General features: G+C 37.4%; 1 protein-coding gene across 1 annotated transcript in view; it reads right to left on the bottom strand.

The window, feature by feature from the left end:
- Positions 1 to 21,259, bottom strand: part of UBN2 (ubinuclein 2) — a 74,732-nt gene that overhangs the window by 12,048 nt on the left and 41,425 nt on the right. Inside the window, exons 8-16 of the mRNA XM_036078321.2 lie at positions 20,686 to 20,815; positions 17,631 to 17,749; positions 16,787 to 16,900; positions 16,064 to 16,207; positions 15,282 to 15,332; positions 13,066 to 13,108; positions 7,584 to 9,131; positions 1,339 to 1,570; positions 803 to 892 (exon numbers count right to left, since the gene is read on the bottom strand). Of these exons, the coding sequence (XP_035934214.2) occupies positions 803 to 892; positions 1,339 to 1,570; positions 7,584 to 9,131; positions 13,066 to 13,108; positions 15,282 to 15,332; positions 16,064 to 16,207; positions 16,787 to 16,900; positions 17,631 to 17,749; positions 20,686 to 20,815 (2,471 nt within the window). The remainder of the gene's footprint in view (positions 1 to 802; positions 893 to 1,338; positions 1,571 to 7,583; positions 9,132 to 13,065; positions 13,109 to 15,281; positions 15,333 to 16,063; positions 16,208 to 16,786; positions 16,901 to 17,630; positions 17,750 to 20,685; positions 20,816 to 21,259) is intronic.

Genomic DNA, 21,259 nt, shown 5'->3' with positions numbered 1-21,259 from the left:
TGGCCTGCAAGTATCTAATGCATACAGTTTGGATCGTATAGATTGAATCACTGCTAAAAGGCAGAAAAGTTTAATGGTTAAGAATACAGCCTATCAAGTCAGACTTCCCAGATTTGAATTTCAGCTCACTTCCTAGGATTATCATCTTGGGCAAGTTGCTTCCCTCGAATTCAGTTTCCTGGTCTATAAAAATGGGGATCATCATTAGCTCACTCATAGGTCTGTTACAAGGATTAAATTAGCTAATACATGTAAGTAGTCACAAGACTACCTGGCACTTAGTAAACCTTCAATACATATGAATTATTACAATCACTGGACATGACTTTTGTACATTGTTTTATGAAACCTCTTCTTTGTCCTGATTTCAATATAACAAACACATGTCTTCAAAAAGGTTTTTTTTTCACATGTAACAAAAGGCCTCGTACCTAGTTCCTTTTTCTTTTATAAGGAGTTTGTTGCTGGGGCACCTGGGTGGCTCAGTCGTTAAGCGTCTACCTTCCGCACAGGTCATGATCCCAGTGTCCTGGGATCAAGCCCCGCATCAGGCTCCCTGCTCAGTGGGGAGCCTGCTTCTCCCTCTCAAACTCCCCCTGCTTGTGTTCCCTCTCTCGCTGTATCTCTCTGTCAGATAAATAAAAATCTTAAAAAAAAAAGTTTGTTGCTAATGAGTATTCAGTCATGAAAACCTGTTTTTTCCCAACCTTTGTCATCCCATTCAGTTTTCAGAAAAGGTTTATAATCCAATCTATAAGTCTATATAAATAGTAAAAGAGGAAAAAATAGGTGGCTTTCTTACCATTGAATGTTTGCTGTAAGTGTGTAGGCAGAGGTGAGTGGGAAAGTGTTGCTGCATGCTGAGCTCCTGGCTGTAAACCCTTTAGTAAATCTGAGAGAAAAACAGACTTGTCAGTGATCTTCCTCAACCTAAGATTTGAGCCCTCTTAGATCAAAAATGAAAATAGTTTAATTTATCTAATATAAGTACAGCCCCTGACTTCAGAGTCCTTCTTAAACTAGAGCACATACATTGAAAAATTTATATGTATAAACGTATGTGTATGCAAATAACCCAGCAAATAGGACTTCCTCTTATTATTACTTTCATTAAGATAGAAATGTGGTATAGACGGTTCTTTTAAGGATTGTAAATAAAATCTGATTCCGGTAATTTGACTATATTTAAATGAAATAAACTGCATTTCTTAAAAAAAAAAAAAAAAAAATTCTGTAATCTTCACTAACTCCAAATGGACTACCCTCAATGAGTATAAATTCCTGAGGTTTGCTGTTCTGTCACACTAGGCAGCCAAATGCCTAAGGAGCCGCACTTACTCTGAGTTAGGCTGTGGTGGAAAGCGGCTGAGGTAGATCCCGAGGTGGTTGTCACTCCAGCTGTGTCCGTTCCAAAGCCAAGCAGCTCCAAGGGAAACTGGAAGGGCATGGTCACTGGAACAAGGCCACCCAGCATCCCAAAAGGAGTCACATTTTGATTTGTTACAGACAAAGGTGATGTCATGAGAGTCAGAGGTGAGGCATTAGCCAATAATGATGCTCCTGCTGTGGACTGCAGAAACCAGGGGTCAAAATACATAAGAAATCAAATCTTTAACCTGAATTGATTTATTTTATTTAATATCCTTATGGGTGCAAGACTGTGTCCTATATCTACTCTAACAGAAATGTTATGAGACAGAAAATGAAGACTGAGGTGAAAAATATATTTCTGAGACCTACCCATATTGGTTTTGGAATTAATTCTCTACTCAGCTCTTCATTGCCAGTTTAAACTCCTTATTTTAACGCCTGTATTACCACTCATTCATTCATTCCTCACCTCAGACTTCCACTTTTCTACTTTTGCCCCTAGCTCCTCGATCTGAGCTACTGGTCATTAATTCCATACAATTTCAATTTGGTCTTTGAAAATGTTTGGTAATTTCATTGTTTGTTTTACCATCTTTCCTGATACAATCCATGTGGTTACTGTTCCAGACAAGAACTCTCTCAGAGCCCATAACACAATACCCTCTGCTTTCATCAGAACACGTTAAAGAAACGAGGCCATCTGGATGTTCTTCCTCTTCCTTTATTAGCTTTACCTGCCTCTTCTCCAAAACTGACCTATGCCATGCATCTCCCTATGCCAAACTTTCTGGTGCAAATATCTAGTATTACATCTTTTTCCAAGTTTCCTCTGTCTTGCCATATACAGAGACCTCATCTTTTTTTTTTTTTTTTTTAAACAACTACAGTTATTCCTGGCTGCTCCTCAAACCCTAGAAAAACCAAACTTATTTGTATTCCTTTTGTTAACCAAATTTACTAAATGATACCCTCCATTCCCCACATTATCTAGTTTCTCCTTAACCCCTGGAAGCTGGTTTCCATATTCACTACTTTTCAGAACTTAAAGACTCCTTGCAGTAAAAGGTGTTTTCATACTACTCCTCTATCTGGGCTTTGATGCCATGTGTATGAAAAGTACATTTAAATCAGAAAGAAATATGATAACATTAACTTTCCCTAAGAAATTAGTTAAATACACTTCATTAAGCTAATTTAATTCTTTGAACAATTTTCTATTCAGCAATCTTTTCCCATTTTGACTTTCTTTTCTACATGTACTTATCAACAAACATTATAATAAAATTGTCTCAGTATCAGATATTATCTATGATAGTTTGTACAACTATGAATTTTCTTTTGTAGTCTTATCTTACCAATTCTAAGTTTCCCTGGCCAAAAATTTTACAGTTCTAAATTTAGTCAAGAAAACTGAATTCTTCGAATATTTTTAAGTCAATAATCAATGTTAACTATTATCAGGTTTATTTTGTGTGCTCACTCCTTTTCCAGTAAACATTATTAATAAAGGGCTGATCATTTTATTTCTTAGTTAATATATGAGAAAAGTTTTAGTGATCTTCCCATACATACACATCACAGTGGATACATTTCTTACACCTAACAGTCCATGCCACTGCTAAACAAAAAATGAAGAATACCCTCCAGAAGGCTTCGAATCTGGTTTTTTCACTCTTTCTCCAATAGCCTTCCCTTCCCTTATCTCCTTTGTTAGCTCTCAATTTTATATCCTATCTCAGTTTCAATCCTGTAAATCTAAAAGCTCAGGGAGGAACAGCACTTGGATATGGAACACTCATCAATAGATGAACTCATCGGTTCCTATAATCGTGTGACACCATCCTATATCTAAAATGCTATCATTAGTAGTCTCATTCTTTCCCGACACCAGGGCTTGAAACCTTAGTTTTTAGGCATCATAAAAAAATGGACAAGGTGAACTCACTGTCAACATACCCATTTTTTTTTTTTTAAAACCACTACTTGCTCCAACACTTAAGTACAAACCTTCATCACTTTATGCTTGGACTTGGCTACTTTTCTTATTTTCTAGTCTTTCCCTTACTGGCCAACCATGATATACAAAATGGATACACTGGAAAGAATTACTAAGCTAGAAATAAGGACACTTTGAAGCAATTTGGATAGAAGGTATCCTGCATCAATTTAAGAATTAAAAAGAGTTTTTTTAAAATCATAGTTCTCTTGTAATCTCAGGATAATATGAGGCACACACTCCAAGACCATGTGCCCCAAGTGGAGCCCCCTAGAGAGGAACATTAGATAGCATTATTAGCAAATGAGGAGAACTCAAGCTTTTCTGGAGAAGGCTAACTGAAGTATTAAAATAGCTGGAAAACGTAAATTAGGGCAACTTCCCAAATTAACTGAGCAATAAAAAATGATACCATGCCATAACTGTATAATATTTTGTACTTTCAAAAAACTTCCATATCCACTTTTGTTTATAAAACTAAAATGAAACATCAGACTACCTAAATATTACATGGCATTTATAAATTTCTCTCTCCCTGTAAGATGGAGACCTTTCAAAAGTCAGGTATCCTACTGCTGATATCATTCGAAAGCATACAAGAGAAGCGGTCAACCTAAAACAGGCCGACAGTTCAGGATAATGCTCCATAATCAAAAATACTTCCACGACCTCCATATTTCATTCCCAGGGGAAAATATGAAGGAAAACCATGCTCTTCCTGCAGTGGGCATTCTATCTATCTATCGAGAATTTTTTTAAACCACATTTTATCTCGCTGAGTGCATCCACCCCCCATTCTCTACAACAACCAGAGGGATATTTTGAAATATAAATCAATGAAGACCCTCCAATGGCTTCCCACTGCACAGATTAAAACCCCAAGTTCTTATCGTGACCTGCAAGGTCCTGCATCACATGGTTCTGGTTGATCTCAGACCTCGTCACCTATCCATCTCTCCGTAGTCCAGCCATGCATACCTACACATCAGGCTCCTTCCTATCTCAGTGTCTTCACACCTACCATCTCTCTAGCCTGGACTGTTTGTTCCCTCCTATCTCCAAATGACTAGCCTGCTTATTCAATTCTCAGATCAAATGTTATCTCCTGAGAGAGGCTGTCCCCAACTCCCTTATCTATGTTAGCAGCAATCACACTTTGTCATATTATTTTTTCATAGCACTTAACATGTTTTTCAAAAATTTGTGTTTTATCTTTCTACCTGGAATATATGCTCCATGACCGGAGAGATCCTGAGTATGGTGTTTACCCTATCTCCCCAGCACCTAGAAGAGTGCCTGGCACATATTAAATACCTCAGAAACATTTGCTTAATGAGTTAATTATTTTGGGAATTATAAAGTGGCAAAGAAATGGATTCATAGAATATCAGTAAGTTGAAGGGTAAGAAAGAAGAGGAAAGCCTTGAGCAGGAAGTTATTAAATAGAAAGTAGGTAGAGGTAATAATCTGAACCCGGAAAGATTTTAACTTCTGTTAAACTCAGGGCCTGTCCTTTTCACTCTGCAAATGAACAGACAGCTGAAGATGCCTTTCAGACAGGAGCCGAATGTTTTGCAGGCACAGATAGGGAATCTCCCTTTAGTGTTAAGAGTGCTAGAGAGACAGGATTTAGAGGCCACGAGGTTTCAATGACAGACTACGTTAAAAAAAAAAAAACAAAAAAACAAAACCAAACCACAGGTTCCCCCAAAGTTACGATCAACCTTATTCAATTACTGACCTTTTCTTCAGTCAAACCAGTACGACAGAACAAAAAGGATCAGATCTGAAGGCAGGAACAATAAGGCCTTCAAATCATAAAGTCATATTGGAAAGGATGAAAACTAGAAGAAAGTAGTTAACTTTTTGGAAACACAAATTTTGCCATATGGGTTCCCTGCTGACAAATGAATTGGTATGCTAAGTATCTAGGTTCTCCTGGGATAGATGATCAAATACAAGAAGGACTGGCAGGAGGGGGAGAGCTGAGGGGGTGGCAGCAGGGTGGGGACAGAACTGAGAGACTCTGGAGATGACAAAGGCTAGAGAAAGATTTAACCTTAAATTCAAAGTGAAGGGGGAAAAAAGATAATTTTTCTTCAGGAAAAAAACCCAAAAACTTAAAGCAAATGAAACCATAGTTTACGATTTAGCTCAAGAGAGACAATATTTTACATAGTCCTGGATTTAACCAAAAGTTGTACTTTTACTCTTTCAGGAGAATGGCAAAGGTATAAAGGCAGCTAAAAGCTTTATCATGATAAGAAGTTAAGAGATAATAGTAAAATGAATAAATTGTCTTCCATCCATTCTTAATATTTAAAAACACAGAAAAAGCTATGAGAATTAAAAGTAACTGATACTAGGAAGGGGGACCCCTGTGGCAGGGAACTGGCATTTCTGTTATGATTCTGTCCTTTACTCAAATTGAAGATTAACGTCAAACACAGTCAACATTTTAATAAAGGTATCACAAAGAGGAATGTGAACTAACTCCCAGACCTTAGTTATAACTTAAATTTTAACATACAATCCCTAATCAGTGGGTGTTTTTTTTTTCATTTTATTTCTGATGAAAGTAAAACTAAACAGATAAAACATCCTAGATTTCAACTAGTAAAGTATCAGTTAATTGAATTTTGTTTTATATTAGAATTCTGGAATAAATGAATTCATTACTAAGCCTACAGTAATGGCAGAGCGATGATGTGGGTTTCGTGTGTTTATGAATACCAATGCTTAGCTTGTACTGAAGAGCAGAAAATATCTATAAACACCAAGGTAAAAATTCTTTCATTAGATGCTCCTATTCCGCATCAACAGGAGGCAGTAAAAAGAACGCTTTCTGAGACAAGGAATCCCACAAATCAACAAAAGTCATGTTTTCAAAAAACACTTGGGAACCTAAGAACTAACATCACAAAATGTTACATATTTTTAAAAAGCTTGTTATGAAACAGCATATTATATGAAACCCATTTTCTTGACAAGAATCCAAAAAAGTACCAGGAAAATATAAACAGCAGTGGGATAATGGGGGACTTTTCTTTGTTGTGAATTTGCCTACAGTGAATATGTATTACTTTTTGGGATGGGGGACAGGGAAGAAGAATCTTAAAGAAATCAAACTGGTCACATGAAGGACAAATCTGGTAAGTCTCAGAATACAAGGAGTAGCAGAAAGATGAAAACAATGACAGAGAAGATGACATGGAAAGGAGAGAGATGAAATATGAGTGATAAAGAGTTCTCAACAAACCTAGGCCAAATGGATCAGAAATGATAATGAAACACATCATAGAACAAAATATTCTTGAGCTGAAAAAGCCACCAGGTATTAACTTCCAGATAAAACCTAGCCATAATTTGAGGATACTTGAATTTCAAGGAAAAGGAGAAACTCCTACTAGCATTTAGGCAAAGAAAACACATACAAGGGAACAAAATATTGGAATGGCCTCAGACTTCCCTGTAATCCTCAATACTAAGCAAAGGTCAGTGGAACAGTATTTATAACACTGGGAGGAGACAGTTAGGGACCCGAGAAGTCTACATACCTAAGTGTGACAGCACAGAAATGATCAGGTATGCTGGAGCTAAGGTAAAGTAAGTTTTGTGTTAGTCTTCCTGAAAAGACTCCGAGTGAAGCACTCCCACTGTGAGATAAATTTAAATTAAAAACTCACGAATGGGGAAACCGGTGGTATAAAAGGATTATCGACAGTAATTTGACACAGAGAATTACATATGAGTAACTGCAAAATTCATGCCAAATAAGAATTTTATTTGAAAAGAGAAATGGCTAAAGGAAAAAAAAAATAACCATGAATGTATAAATTTGATTAAATAAAAAAGTTGACAGGAGAAAGGGGACTAGAGAGAGGGAGAAAGGAGACAAGTGAGGGTATGTTAAACTCGTAAGTTACTACTTTGTTGTGAATTTTGACAACATATTTTAAATATGCATTATGTGTTTTTCAAAAATTGCAAAAGTCGTATGTGCTACTTTACCTGGAAGAAAAAAAAAATGACATCCCAACAAAAACCTCATCCACCAAGTATCCCCATTACTGTGATGTGAACATCAGGAACATTCCTTGGCCATAAGCTGTAATAAACTATTACGAACAACCTACGTACATAGTTATTAAACGGACTCACAGGAAAGACCGCACAATCTTATACTTTATCCCACGAACGTACGTAACATACATACCTGCACACTGGCTGTTACCACTGAAGACCCTGAGGCAGAGGATGGTCTATGTGGAGTAGACGACGGTTTAGTAGCACCCTGTGTTCCACTTCCTGTCCCCCCAGAGAGACTAGTCCTATTCGCTCCGCTTGAGTTTAGGCTGCTACCTCTGCTGGCAGGTACATTCACTGCAATCCCACTCAAGCTATTCTTCCCAACAGTTCCAGCGGATGAGGAATTTGTGAGCTTTGAAGGGGCCTGAAGATTTTTTGTGGATGGAAGGCCTGAAGTGCGATTAGAGGGCAGCAAATTCAAGGTGGGCGACTGTCTGCTGAGGTTTATCCCACTGGGTTGTTTATGGACTGGGTTGTTACTGCTGGAGTGGCTACTCTGGGCTACTAGTGCATTTGGACTGGAAGAGCTTGGGGGTACAGGAGGCTTGGGAGTGGGGTTGGACTTAGAAATAAGTTTCGTTGATACTGAAGGCTTAGCTGACAGAGAGGGCTTGGGTGAGGCAGAAGGCTTAGGTGAGGGCAAGGGTTTAGGAGATGTGGCAGGTTTTGGAGACGCGGCAAGTTTGGGGGATGCAGCCATTGAGAAGGGAGACTTGAAACCCTGCGTGGACATCTGTGACACCATTGCCTTGGCTAAATAGTTACTGGAGGTAGTGGTGCTGGGCACTGTCCTAGAAACCAGGGGGTGGGGCCCTTGAGAACCATTTCCAGGTGAGGGAGCAGATAAGGGAAGGCGGTACATAAGTGGCTTATCTGAAGTCTTAATAAGCGGGGATGAACAGGCAAGTTGGGGATTATTACTTAACTTCACCACCGGGTTGGTCTGTGATTTACTAATGGTTGCTTGTAATGGAGACACATAGTTTTGCTGGACAGCTGAATGCTGGTGCACCTTTGTTACTTGTGTTAACGAAGAAGCATCCTGGGCCTCTGGTGTCCCCAGAGCGTGAGAGGAGGCAGCAACTTGGGCTTGGGAAGAGGACACATGGGTCTGGGAAGAGGAAGAAGCATGAATCTGACTCGACCTCTGTAGTCCTTGTTGAAGCAGCCTGGCTGGCAAAGGTTCCAAGGAAACTTTAGGGTTCTGAATTGAAGAACCAGCAATAAGGCCTGAAGAGATGCCAGTATGAGCTAAATCCTGGGGTTTCTTTGGTACTGGCCCTGTGTGACCAGCAATAAGACTTGATGAATGTGCAGTCTGAGGAGAATCTAGTTTTTTAGGAGCAGCCAGCGGCAACTTACTCATGATACTTGCTAATTTTTCTTCTCTCAGTCCTGGACGAGGTTTTGCAGTTGGCATGCTTATCCTTGAGCCAGCTGGAGGGCCTTTGTTCCCATTGTTGATAACAGCTAAAGCTTCAGAAACAAGATCCAGTGCAGGTGGATGGAAAGAAAGGTCTTCATCTAGTGAGTCATCCAGGCAGATCGTCTCCTGGGCTGGTGTGGAGCTAGAGCTGGTGGAGGCCACGGCAGATGTGCTAGAGCTCGTTGAGGGACCACCAACTGAAGCCACCAACGATGCAGGAGTTTTCTGGTCCTTTTTTGGACTACACTCCTAGCATAAACGGCATTATATTGGAACAAATTAAATGATTAATAAATAATTACTAAGTATTAGTTTTTTTGTTTTTTTTAAAGGACTAAGAACTTCTCACAATGATTAAAATTCTATTGGAAATCTTTAGACTGAAAAAACCAGAACAGTTCTCAGGATAGAGCTCTTGACTGAACCGTTCAGAAGCCAAAGCATCTGATACAGTGCACACAGCTGCCGTACCTTAGTAAGCTCTTCTAAGAAAACTTGACACCAAGCCAAAGGAATATTCGTATACTAGTTGCATTATTGGCGAAACCCTCCCTCACCCCACCCCACCTGCATCAGATCTTCAGATACTATTCCAAATCCATCTGTTCAGGGACTATTCTCTTTTTATTCTCCTTGTACCTAGGAGAAATTCTGCCTTTATTCTAAGACTCTGCCCTTCTTCTCCAGTATGCTTTGCTACGATACTGACCCTCACTTTCTGCTCCCTTGTGTTTCTGCCGCTGTATGCCCTGTCCTATAGCCACTCATAGCCAGTACGTAGAGAAGTGGTACATAAACTGGGATTCAATCCAAGCATACTTAAATTAAGTCTTCTATTCATTATGGTCATTTGTAATTTATTCAACATATATTTACTAAATGTTTACTATGAGCAAGGCACTATACACTAAGAAAACAAGGTTATGGGAATTAAAATTCTGAATACCTAAGAGAATTTTTTTTTTCCCAAAAAAATTAAGTTTCTTAAAATTCAAGGAAGAAAAAAGAGAATTAGAGCAGAATTTAAAATATTCCAAGAGCAAAAGAATTTAAAAGTAACTGTTTCGGGGTGCCTGGGACTAATGTATTAGTTGGTTGGGCTTCCGACTCTTGGTTTCGGCTCAGGGTCCTGAGATCAGGCCTGTGTGAGTCTCCGAGCTCAAAGCGGAGCTCTCCCTCCCCCCACCCCCTCGTGCTCGGTCTCTCTCTAATAAATAAAATCTAAAAAAAAAAAAAAAAGCTGTTTCCCTTAAAAGGGAAATATAAAATATTCGACTCATGTCATTTTTTAGATTTTTTTTTTTAAGATTTTATTTATTTATTTCTGAGAGAGAGAGAGCACAAGTGGGGGGGAGCGGCAGGCAGAGGGAGAGATGGAAGCAGGCTCCCCGCCGAGCAAGGAGCCTGATGCAGGACTCGCTCCCAGGACCCTGGAATCATGACCCGAGCCGAAGGCAGACGCCCAACTGACTGAGCCACCCAGGCGTCCCATATCATTTTTAAGATTAAGAAGAAATAAAACTATTACATAAAAAGCACTTCAAAGTTTCTTTGATTAGTCTCTTAAAAACAAACCCAAATAAACCTAAACCCAAAGTCTTAAATTACACATTAATTTATACAATCACAGCACTTACCTTAACCATAGTGGGGAAAGAATGGAGAGGAAGTGTCTTTACCATCACCTTCTAAGGTATTACAGTAAAGAAGCTGGTAAGAAGGCTGTTAAACTCTAACTTCCTCAGCAATTTTTCTAAGCTGCTAGTCTAAAAGCCCTGATTGAAAACTCCACTGCCTCTCAGAATTTTGTAGTGTAACTGCACTAAGGTCAAAATTGTCTGTTAAGGGGCGCCTGGGTGGCTCAGTTGGTTAAGCAACTGCCTTCGGCTCAGGTCATGATCCTGGAGTCCCAGGATCGAGTCCCGCATCGGGCTCCCTGCTCAGCAGGGAGTCTGCTTCTCTCTCTGACCCTCCTCCCTCTCATGTTCTCTCTCTCTCTCAATAATAAATAAAAATCTTAAAAAAAAAAAATTGTCTGTTAAGATGAATGGGTAATACATATGAGACACGTCTGCTTGACAGGCCGTGAAAATACCTTTTTTATTAAAAAAGTATACAAACTGAGGGTGGGGGAATGTATTGGAATCATAATGATAGCATTACCAATATAAAACTTTTTTAAAGGAACTTTTAATTTTTTTTAAAGAATATACTGGTTTCATTTTTATTTACTATTTATTTATTTTAAGTTCTGGGCCCAATGTGCAGCTTGAACTCACAACCCTGAAATCAAGAATCATATGCTCTTCCGACTGAGCCAGCCAGGTGCCCCTGAATTAATTTTTTCTTCTAGGATAATGTTAAATCCACCCACCAGGGTACTATATAAATTTATACTAGCAGAGATAAATTGTCCAGGGTATATATTTGAGTCTAAAAAGCAGGTTATCCCATTTATAAAATGTTAATTCAATCTGAATAAATGAATAGCTATTTGGATGGATCGAAGGAGGGGTGGCAAGGACAGAGCTCCAGAAGTGTACTAGAAAGGAAGAGCTTTTTTTCCTGGATACTTTTACTTTTCTCCTTCTTACTTTTTTGTATTTGCATTTTCTACTGTACTTCCTTATATTACCTTTATAACTAAAATAGGTATTTGAGGGGTGGTAGGGTAGGAAAAACACAAATCAGCAATATAGTTTTTCCATTTGGGGAAAAGGAAACAGTAATTTAATCACAAAGACAAACAAAATAGGCAATTCCCCTATACCATCCCTGTCATTATTAGAATTCTGATAATCATATGTTTGAATAGATGTATCAAAATTTAACCAACACTTTATGGAGAGTATTAGGAGTTTAAAAATACAGTGTCAAAGCAAAGCATGAACTCAACAGATGTGATGAAATACTGGTTCAATATTATTTGGATTAGAAGACAAATGAGGTAGGTAAGAAAAAGAAGACTATTTACTCTGTATTCAAAGAACCTCTAATACTAAAAGTTAAGAAGGCTAGAGAATAACAAATATTGACCTTCTGGCCATAATCTCAGAAGCCAAGAAACTCATTTATTCAAAGAGATGAAGGCTATGGGGAAAGTCTAAAACCTAAAGGGTGTGGGCTTTCTTTACAATTTTACTTTCAAATGATTACAATTTTCACTTCTATAGATTATACGTGATTCTTTTTCAACTCTGCTTTGTCTATTTTAGTATTTTTTTTATCCCTTCTTCTCCTTCTTTACATATTAAACAAGTTAAATTCCTTTATGTTCTAAACCCAATAAATCCATCACTTGCCCTTCTCAGGGATCTAATTCTGTTGGATGTTTCTGCTGACTCTCACTCATAGTAACTTACTTCCTTATGTATTCTATGTTTTCACATTTTAAGGTCATGTTTGACACGGTATATATGTGGTAAGCCTTTGGGGCCTGGGATGAAACTGCATTTTTCCAGAGAGAGTTTGATTTGCCATTTGCCTTGGGTTAATAACTAATCTAATATCCCTTTAAGTTATTTTCAAAGCTTGAGGATTTCCCAGGTCTTGTAGGCAGTGTAAATTAAACTCCTAAACCAGGGAAAATTCTCAGGAAGGACTTCCTTCCCCTAATCTAGAACTCAGGCCAAGACACCCAAGTTCCTTAATCTTTCTGCTGGTGAGTGGATTTCTTTTCTAGTCCTTTCTTTTACTAAACATGTTACCCTTTGAAAGTCCCAGGTTTACAGAGTTTCAGTCTAATTCCTAACCTATATAAGGCGAAGATACCCCCATCTGCTATGGTCTGAGAAGAAATTTAAAAATAAACCATAAAGTGATGGATAAAAATCAGCAAATGCGCCTAAAGGCAACCAAAGTTTCAATGACAGATTAACACTCTGGCAGCTTCTTCTTTGTTTTGGGACTTAGGGATTTCTATTATCTATTTGCAATCTCAACTATGCTTTTAAAGGATATTTGTTATATTTTATAGAACGCTTCTAACTTTTATTAGGTTAAATCTTACAATTTAATTCTCTGAAATACAATGGTTCTAGGATTTTTACAAAATTTAAAAAATACCCTTCTTAAAAATATAGTACCTATCCACCTATGCCAAATACATATATCCTTTGCATCTTAAGAATGTATTTCAGCATTCCCCAATTATGACTAATTAAAGATTTGGTTCAATACTTACCTTCACTTTGGGTTTAGGTGCAGGAATCACCTTTTTCTTTGCCCTAAGACAAAAGATAAAAAAGGAGGCCATTTCAGTAGCAGTTAGGTCACCATTAGGAAATTATAATATTGTCATTACATGGGTAAGTAACTTCTTACGCTATTTGGAAAACTCTATGAAGGAAGGAACTATATATAAGTGCTCAGTTTATATGTGAATATACAGTAACATTTCCTCCAATTTCAATCAACTGGAAAAAAGGCCAAACCATTAGCAAAATATCAATGGTAGATAAAGGTTTTTTAAAAATTAAATGTAAATACTCAAAATTAAAAAAAAAAACAAAACCTCAAGATAGGGTAACAAAGCTGCCTAAGGAGACTCACTTCAAAGAACTGGTAAGAATTTATAATTATTTATAGGAAAACAGAGCTTCAAGAAACTTTCAGCTCAAATTAAACCATAATTTGAGGAGAACCATTGTCAAGATGTTGTAAATGAGATATCATTTTAAAAACAAAACAAATCTTTGTTTTTAGAGAAAAATATTTTAATATAAAAATTCAAATAAAAAATGTCAAAATGACAGGGGAAAAAAGGCAAGAAAAATACTATGTAACCTGAAACCTGTGGGAACCAGTGTGAAAAAGTTTGAAGAAAATCTTATGGGTTCCATAATAAGAGAAAGTACTCCATGTCTGTTGAATAATTAAAGGATTAACAAGCTAAAATACCTCACACTGAGTATTTCTACTTCACTAAGTTGAAATGTCATCCATTAAATTAACAAATATCTTGATTAAAATTGTCAGTCTACGACTTCATTAAGGCAACAGTAATTTTCAAAGTTTTTTTGATAAAGACCATTGGGGCAAAAGATGTCCAGGCCCACGTATCCCACAGATTTCCACTTTTTGATACAAAACACAAGTTAGTCATAGTGATAAAGCTACTAAAAAAAAAAAAAAACTGGGGAAAAGGATCTCTGTAAACATCTGCTTTAGGTTTAAAGGAATTCCTCATACCTGAATTGTAACACATATGTGATTTTATAACTATGGGGAAATTAAAGGCCAGAAATATTATTGATACCAGTACCTATGTATCCCCTGCCCCAGGATAACTAAACCACCAGCAATAAACAAGAATAGCAAAAACTGACAACCACAACCAACTCAATACAAATCTAACAGTATGCTAACAAAGTGTCCTTCCTAACAGTTGTAAAAATTTCCATTATAATTGTATAAAGAGACAGAATTTTGTAAGGTTACCCAGTTGTTAACCAGACCTCTTAGAATATTGAATTATAGTGATCCATAAATTCTCAGTAACTTGCTAATTTAATATTTTATTAACTATTACTACACTTCTAAGCTACAGAGCAATAGCTCTAAGTTGTAGGTAAAAATAAAATTCTTGAAGTCAACCAGTATTCACCCAAAAATATAACCACAAAACCCCCAGCTTTTTACTACTTCCTATCAGGTTAAAAGACCTTTCTTTAGTAATCACATCACTAAGGAAATACCTAGTTTTAAAAAGAAGGGAAAGAAATGAAGAATAAGTTAATTTTGTGGAATAAAACACTTTGCAAGGCAAGGCAGGGTAGGTATGTATACGAAACCATCTTGGAATGCACAAGGCTATAAGTTAGCTACATTAATGGTCATTAAGAGGGAAAGAAAAAGGACACCAAAGAACTGGAGGGAAGGCGGCCCAGGAACAAAGGAAACAATCAGAGCTTTCCTGTTTACATGGCTCCTAACTACCAAATCTCAGGCCAGCACACATTCAGGTTTTTGGAGACTAGCCTGAGAACTGTTTAATAGATAAATGTGTTCTTAGGTCTATAGAAACAGTAAAAATGATTTTTTAAAAAGATTTTATTTTATTTATTTGAGAGAGAGAGAGTAAGAGAGGGAGCACAGGCTGGGGGAGAGGCAGAGGCAGAGAGAGAAGCAGGTTGCCCGTTGAGCAGGGAGCCCGACTCGGGGCTCGATCCCAGGACCCCGAGATCATGACCTGAGCTGAAGGTAGATGCTTAACTGACTGAGCCACCCAGGCGCCCCGAAAAATGATTTTTTTTAAAAAAAAGCAGTAGTAAAATGGGAGATTGTTTAAATGTATGTTTAAGTACTACCTCAACTAGCATTTAATAAATAGCACTTGTTTACTAAAGCACGTAAGGTGAGCAAAAATAAATGAAGAAATCTGGAGTCTGTTTTACTCACGGAGCAGAAGTAAGATGATTATGTACACTCCGGCTTTCCTTAAAAAGCATTCTGCAAAAGTTAAAAAGACATGATCATTTTTGTGTAACAGATAATGATAGCCACTTTCTCGTTTTAGTTACATAGTTTTCAACAGTCTATTACTTGTTCATTTATCAAATGAAAGTTATAATGGCACAGAGTAAATTCAATAATCTATTTTATGGGGAGTTTTATAGCACATTTATTTAAATCTTTTAACAGATCAACAGATTTTTTTTTATTTAAGACGGAACGCTTTAAGATGACAGAGATAGCCAAGTCTATTAATTTTAACATTCTTAACTCTTTAAACTTTAAATTGGGCTACTCTTAATTTTTGAGATACCACTCTACATTGACTATTTTCAACAGAACCTAAGGTTGGGATCACTTTTTCTACACTCTCCATTTTGTATTCAGTTCCTTATCTTCACGATACCCATGTGAAGTTCCCCCCGCAAAGTTCATAACCATCTTCTCCTCCTCCCATTTCTCTATTAGCAAATTCAGGTGCAATAAAGAAAAAGTGGTTGGCAAAAAAAAAAAAAATTACCCTTTATGTGTATCTCTGTATCTCCATGTCCATGTGACTAATTGTTTTGTCTTTTAAGTGCTTGAAGTATTCAAGGCAAAGATCATCTGAGATGACTAGGTTCTTAGCAAAATGAATGTCATATGTGTGTATGTGTATATATACATGTATCTTTAATAATAGCAATAATAAGAAAGTAAAGTAAAATCTAGGATGTCATATTTCTTACCTTGCCTGCATCCAGCCCTTAGGCCACAATGGTTTCACCTCTGTCTCCATAAAGGATTTAAGATAATCCTCAGCGGACTGGCTTTTATTTGGCTCTAACTCATAGCATCCCAATTTGATCTCAACAAGGTTACATAACAAAGTTCTAAACAGATTAAAAATATATATTTATATGTAAATCTGACTGCAAATTGTGGAAAATTAAGCTTGAAACAGATTTCTTTAAAAGCACATAAATCTGACAGCAATAATAAAGAATATTATCTCAAGAATTCAGAAGATGACACGAAGATAAATACTTTCCAACATACATCACTCATTGCACTACAGCCAAATCCCCAATATGAAACAATTTCCTTTGATACCTTTCATCTAGGCACCAAAGATTGAAAGGGATAGTCCTGCAGCCAAACCCTCTACTTGGGGTACAGAAATACTGGTAAAAAAGATGACTGATTACACAAGTATATGGAGTACTTCACCTTCTGAAACCAGTATGACTTACTTATTAGAAGATTAGCTTATAAAAAGTAGGATATGAAAATAAAAGTGAGAGCACTCTAAGAATATCAGGATGAAGTCAATCTTCCTTTGAATTTTTCCTACACACTAATCTTTGGTTGCTTCCAATCTACTCTTCCATTTACTATATATTCTTTTTATTAGAAACCTTAGTTCTGCATTATCTATTTGGTTAAAAGTGAAGGCTTCGGTTCAATTTTACCTGATGGTGTCATTCCAGTGGAATTTCTTTCTTGGTCCTATGACACGTTTCCCTGGTTTCTCATCATCATCTTCCTCGGATCCATTTTTTTCTCGTTCTTCATCTGTTTGTAACCTAAAAATGAAAAAGATTTTAGAAGCAGTTTTATTTTTTTTATTTTTTAAAGGTTTCATTTACTTATTTGTCAGAGAGCGAGACAGAGAGCACAAGCAGGGGGAGAGGTAGGAGAGGGAGAAGCAGGCTTCCCGCCGAGCAAAGAGCCTGATGCAGGACTCGATCCCAGGACCCTGGGATCATGACCCGAGCCGAAGGCAGACACTCAACCGATTGAGCCACCCAGGCATCCCATGAAGCAGAGTTTTAACCCAACAGTGCCTATGATATGCTCCAGAGACACCTGGTAAAATGCTTAACTGAATGTTAACTCAAAAGGGAAAGTAAATGGGGAATCTATCTTTATACATAATACTTTGAAATGCATTATAAAGTGGTTTGGTAAATAAGGTCTTCAAACTGTAACATAAGGCCATGAATACTTACCTTTCGGTTCAGAAAATATTTGTGTCCAACTTCAGCCAGTCAAATTGGCTGACATGTGAAATGTCTGACCAGTACCACAGCTCTTGCTAGGATCACACCCACACACTGAATCAAGAGACCTTTTGCTTCTGACACCAAAGCAACTGAATAGGGAGTGTTGTGTCATTTAGAAAATACTCAATTATACCATTTCAGTGGTATATGTGGATTTCTACTTGGTGAGAACGTCTACACAAGACCAATCCTTAAGAGCTAAAAATACTTCTCAAATGCAAAAGCCGGTCCAAAGAGAAGAGGTACATACTTGGCACACTTAGCTTGACTACGAGCTTGGCAGTCCTCCTGGTATTTAAATAGCTGTTCAGGCATCACGTTGCTAACAGCCAGTTTCAGTTTTTGCAGAGGTTCTCTTAAACGATCATCCTGAGGAAAAAATATACTACAAGTTTTTTAAAACACATTTACAAAAATTAAAGCAGATCCACAAAAGACACTGATTATGGATTTGAAATGTAAACATATTTTTTTAATGTAAACATATTTAAATGCAGACACTTCTTCTACCACACTGACTTTTCGTAATGCATACTGGATATAAAATTAGGATGACCATACTTCGCAGGCAATCAACGAGAATCCCCAGTTTTTGCTTGTTACCCCAGCATAATTAATAGTGTTCCTTACATTTTTTTCTTAAAAAATTTTTGAGTTTAGTTGACACACACATGTATTCCTTTACATTCTTAAAAATGTCCCGGCCAATAAATTATATGGACACTTTAAGATCAAATAAAACAAAATCTACATTGTGCAAACTACTGCTGGTTGATACCCATTATGGTGGGGAACCAGTACCATAAGAGGAGATATTGCTTTGCAACACTGGAACATAGGATTTGGTCTGGGTGACTACCAACAGGATGTTGACATCCTGTTCTGTCATTTATTGTTCCTAATTGTGACTTATGCTGCAAGCAAAAATGCAAGGTCAAGGCCAAAGAGAAAGAGGAAACTGGAAGACTCTTGCTATTTTCATACATACCAACTAATAAATATTATTGCACATATGACAGTGTCTGCTATAAAAATCCCATTAAGAAATGTGAACATCCAGTATCATGGTTCCTAGGTGATCCTTCGTAATTACGTAGCTGAGACTATCTGTCTGGGAACAACCCAAATATCCATCAACAGTAAAATGAATGAATTGGGATATATTTATAGCATGGAACACCATAAACACTGCCCAGCAAATGTACTCCAAAAATGGAGTTCACCACATGTAAAGACATAGATAAATCTGAGGTGCATAATGGTTCAGTGTAAAAAAGCAAGCTGCAGAAGAAAAGTATGGAGACAGTATGACTCCATTTATATGAAGCTCAAAAATATGCAAAATCAAACAGTATAATATTTAGGGATTACAAGTACACATGATAAAACCAGATAAAGAAAAGCAAGGGCTAAGACAAATGTCTTCTTCTACAGCCAAAAGGGATATTAAATAACTCCAAACATCAAATCTGAAATGTTCCTTAGAAAATATCTTATAATGTATAAAAAGTTGTTCTCCTGCCTCTAGATCCTTTCTCACTGGTGCCCATTTCTGCCATGTGACGGTATGGCAGTATGCTCCAACTGTCAACGTCTGAAGGAGCCAGGCACAGACACAAAATCTGTGACCTCAAGTAATTTCATTTATTTCTTTGCTTTAAACTGACAAAGAATTCTCAATTCAAAAGAATTTTTTTTTTTTTTTAAAGAGAGAGAGAGCGGGTGCACCCAAGCATGCAGTGAGTTGGGGAGGGGCAGAGGGAAAGGGAGAGAGAGAATCCTGAGCAGATAGATTCCATGCCCAGCGCAGAGCCTGACAAAGGGCTCAGTCTCACAACCCTGAGATCATGAAATGAGCCAAGACCAAGAGTCAGAACTATTTCATTAACAGCTGTATAACACTTACAATAAATAATTCTATGTCTCTCAGATCACATCACTAGTGGTCCAGGGCACCACATTCATTCCCCCATTAGAGCCATGGGGGGCCTTGGACAGCCATGTTGTGCTATGTGACTCCCAACCTCTGGCCAGAAAAATTTTGGTTGACTCAAGATAGTATAATCAGATTTTCTGACCCAAGAACTTGGATTGGGATGAGAGGGCTGAGTCAGTCTGTGTGTGTGGCTTTTCCGTGATATAAAACCTTGAGAATACAGTAATCGTATTTTCAGATGCACATAAAAGGATAAAAATGAGACACGGGGATATGGGTAGAGAGAAACAAGGGTTAATCCAAATTATCAGTTCCCTTAATTCCATGAAACACCTTTATTGATAGAAAAAAATGTTCTTTTTTGTCTTAAACTATTTAAGTTCTTTTCCATTACTTGCAAGTTATAAATATTTTAAATTTTTTTTTTTTTTTTTTAAGATTTTATTTATTTATTTGACAGAGAGAGACAGTGAGAGAGGGAACACAAGCAGGCAGAGTGGGAGAGGGAGAAGCAGGCTCCCCGCCGAGCAGAGAGCCCGATGCGGGGCTCGATCTCAGGACCCTGGGATCATGACCTGAGCCGAAGGCAGACGCTCAACGACTGAGCCACCCAGGCACCCCGCAAGTTATAAATATTTTAAAAATATATAATCAAATAAATCATAAAGGGAAGAGTAATCAGGACAGTGAAGGTACTAAAAACCATTTTACATGAAGTGAAGAAGGGGACATAATACAAGCTTTCAAAAACATGAAAGCTGTGAAGGTGACAAATGATTAGATTTATGAATGAACTCAAAGGTAGAATTATGACCAACGGGGTGGAAAGCACCTGAATTTGTCTCAGTGCATGGAAGAATTTTCTGATATTACAATGAAATACGTTTCTGACCACAGGAAGCATTCAAACTTGGACAATTACTTATGGGGTGGTAGGGGAGGAGAATCTAGCAAAACATGGATGATTACACCAAAAAATCTCTAAGTTTACATGTAACCCTGTGATTCTTTCCACTGGTTTGTATAATGTGGGTGTGAACCATATCTGCATAGATCCATTTCAGTAATAAAAAAACTTGAGTTATAAATCTGTCAGATATTTTTTGAGGGCAAAGTTGTGTCAGCTGTGGAACTGAAGTTAATTTACCAGTCCAAGAATCTATGCCTTAGAAAACATTCTCATCTAGATTTATCAATTGTTGAAAAGTAAGTTTTTTCAAGTGATCCAATGTGCCTTTGGTAACTCCTACAGTTATTCAATACATACAATAAGACTATAAAGCAGCTAATATGCCAAAGCCCCAAACAGAAACCAGTTTCTTTATAGGTCGTAAAACCTCAGGTATGGATAGGATTTTCCTTGTCTTACCTGGACGTTGAGATGTAACTTCTTTAGACGTTTTACCAGTGTTTCTTTATTACATGGCACAAAAGCTTCAAGATGGGAGTAGACACCACTACGAATGCCAGGGCCTAGTTCCTGTAGCTGTAACTCAATGCTGAACAAAAACAACAACAAATAAATAGTACAGAATTTCTTTCAGGTACCGATACAAGCAAGGAGGCAAAGGCAGTGCAGTGACTCTTCTTTCGTTTTATCTTTGCATGATTTCCTAGACAGTATTTTTCAAGGAGAAAATAGAGAGAGAATTTATATAACCATAAATAAACTGGTGAATAATTTTTTGAAGAACAGGGGCAAAGTCTACATTTTTGGGTAAAACACAGGAACTCTACTAAAAGCTCTTCCTCAAAGAGATATTCATATCCTCTCTCCCCTATTGCAACTGCTAAGCTAGAGAGTTACACAGTTTCGATGAATTTAGAATATTTTTTCCTTACAGGTGTTTGAAAAAATTGCAGATTTGGAAAAGGTGAAGCCCTTCTGGCTACAGATACAGACTGTTTTTCATCCATCTTTGTCTCCCTCATTGTGCCTGCAC

This window comes from Halichoerus grypus, chromosome 12 (genome assembly GCF_964656455.1).
Source record: "Halichoerus grypus chromosome 12, mHalGry1.hap1.1, whole genome shotgun sequence".
Taxonomy (NCBI): Eukaryota; Metazoa; Chordata; class Mammalia; order Carnivora; family Phocidae; genus Halichoerus; species Halichoerus grypus.
This window is presented reverse-complemented; position numbering and strand designations above follow the sequence as displayed.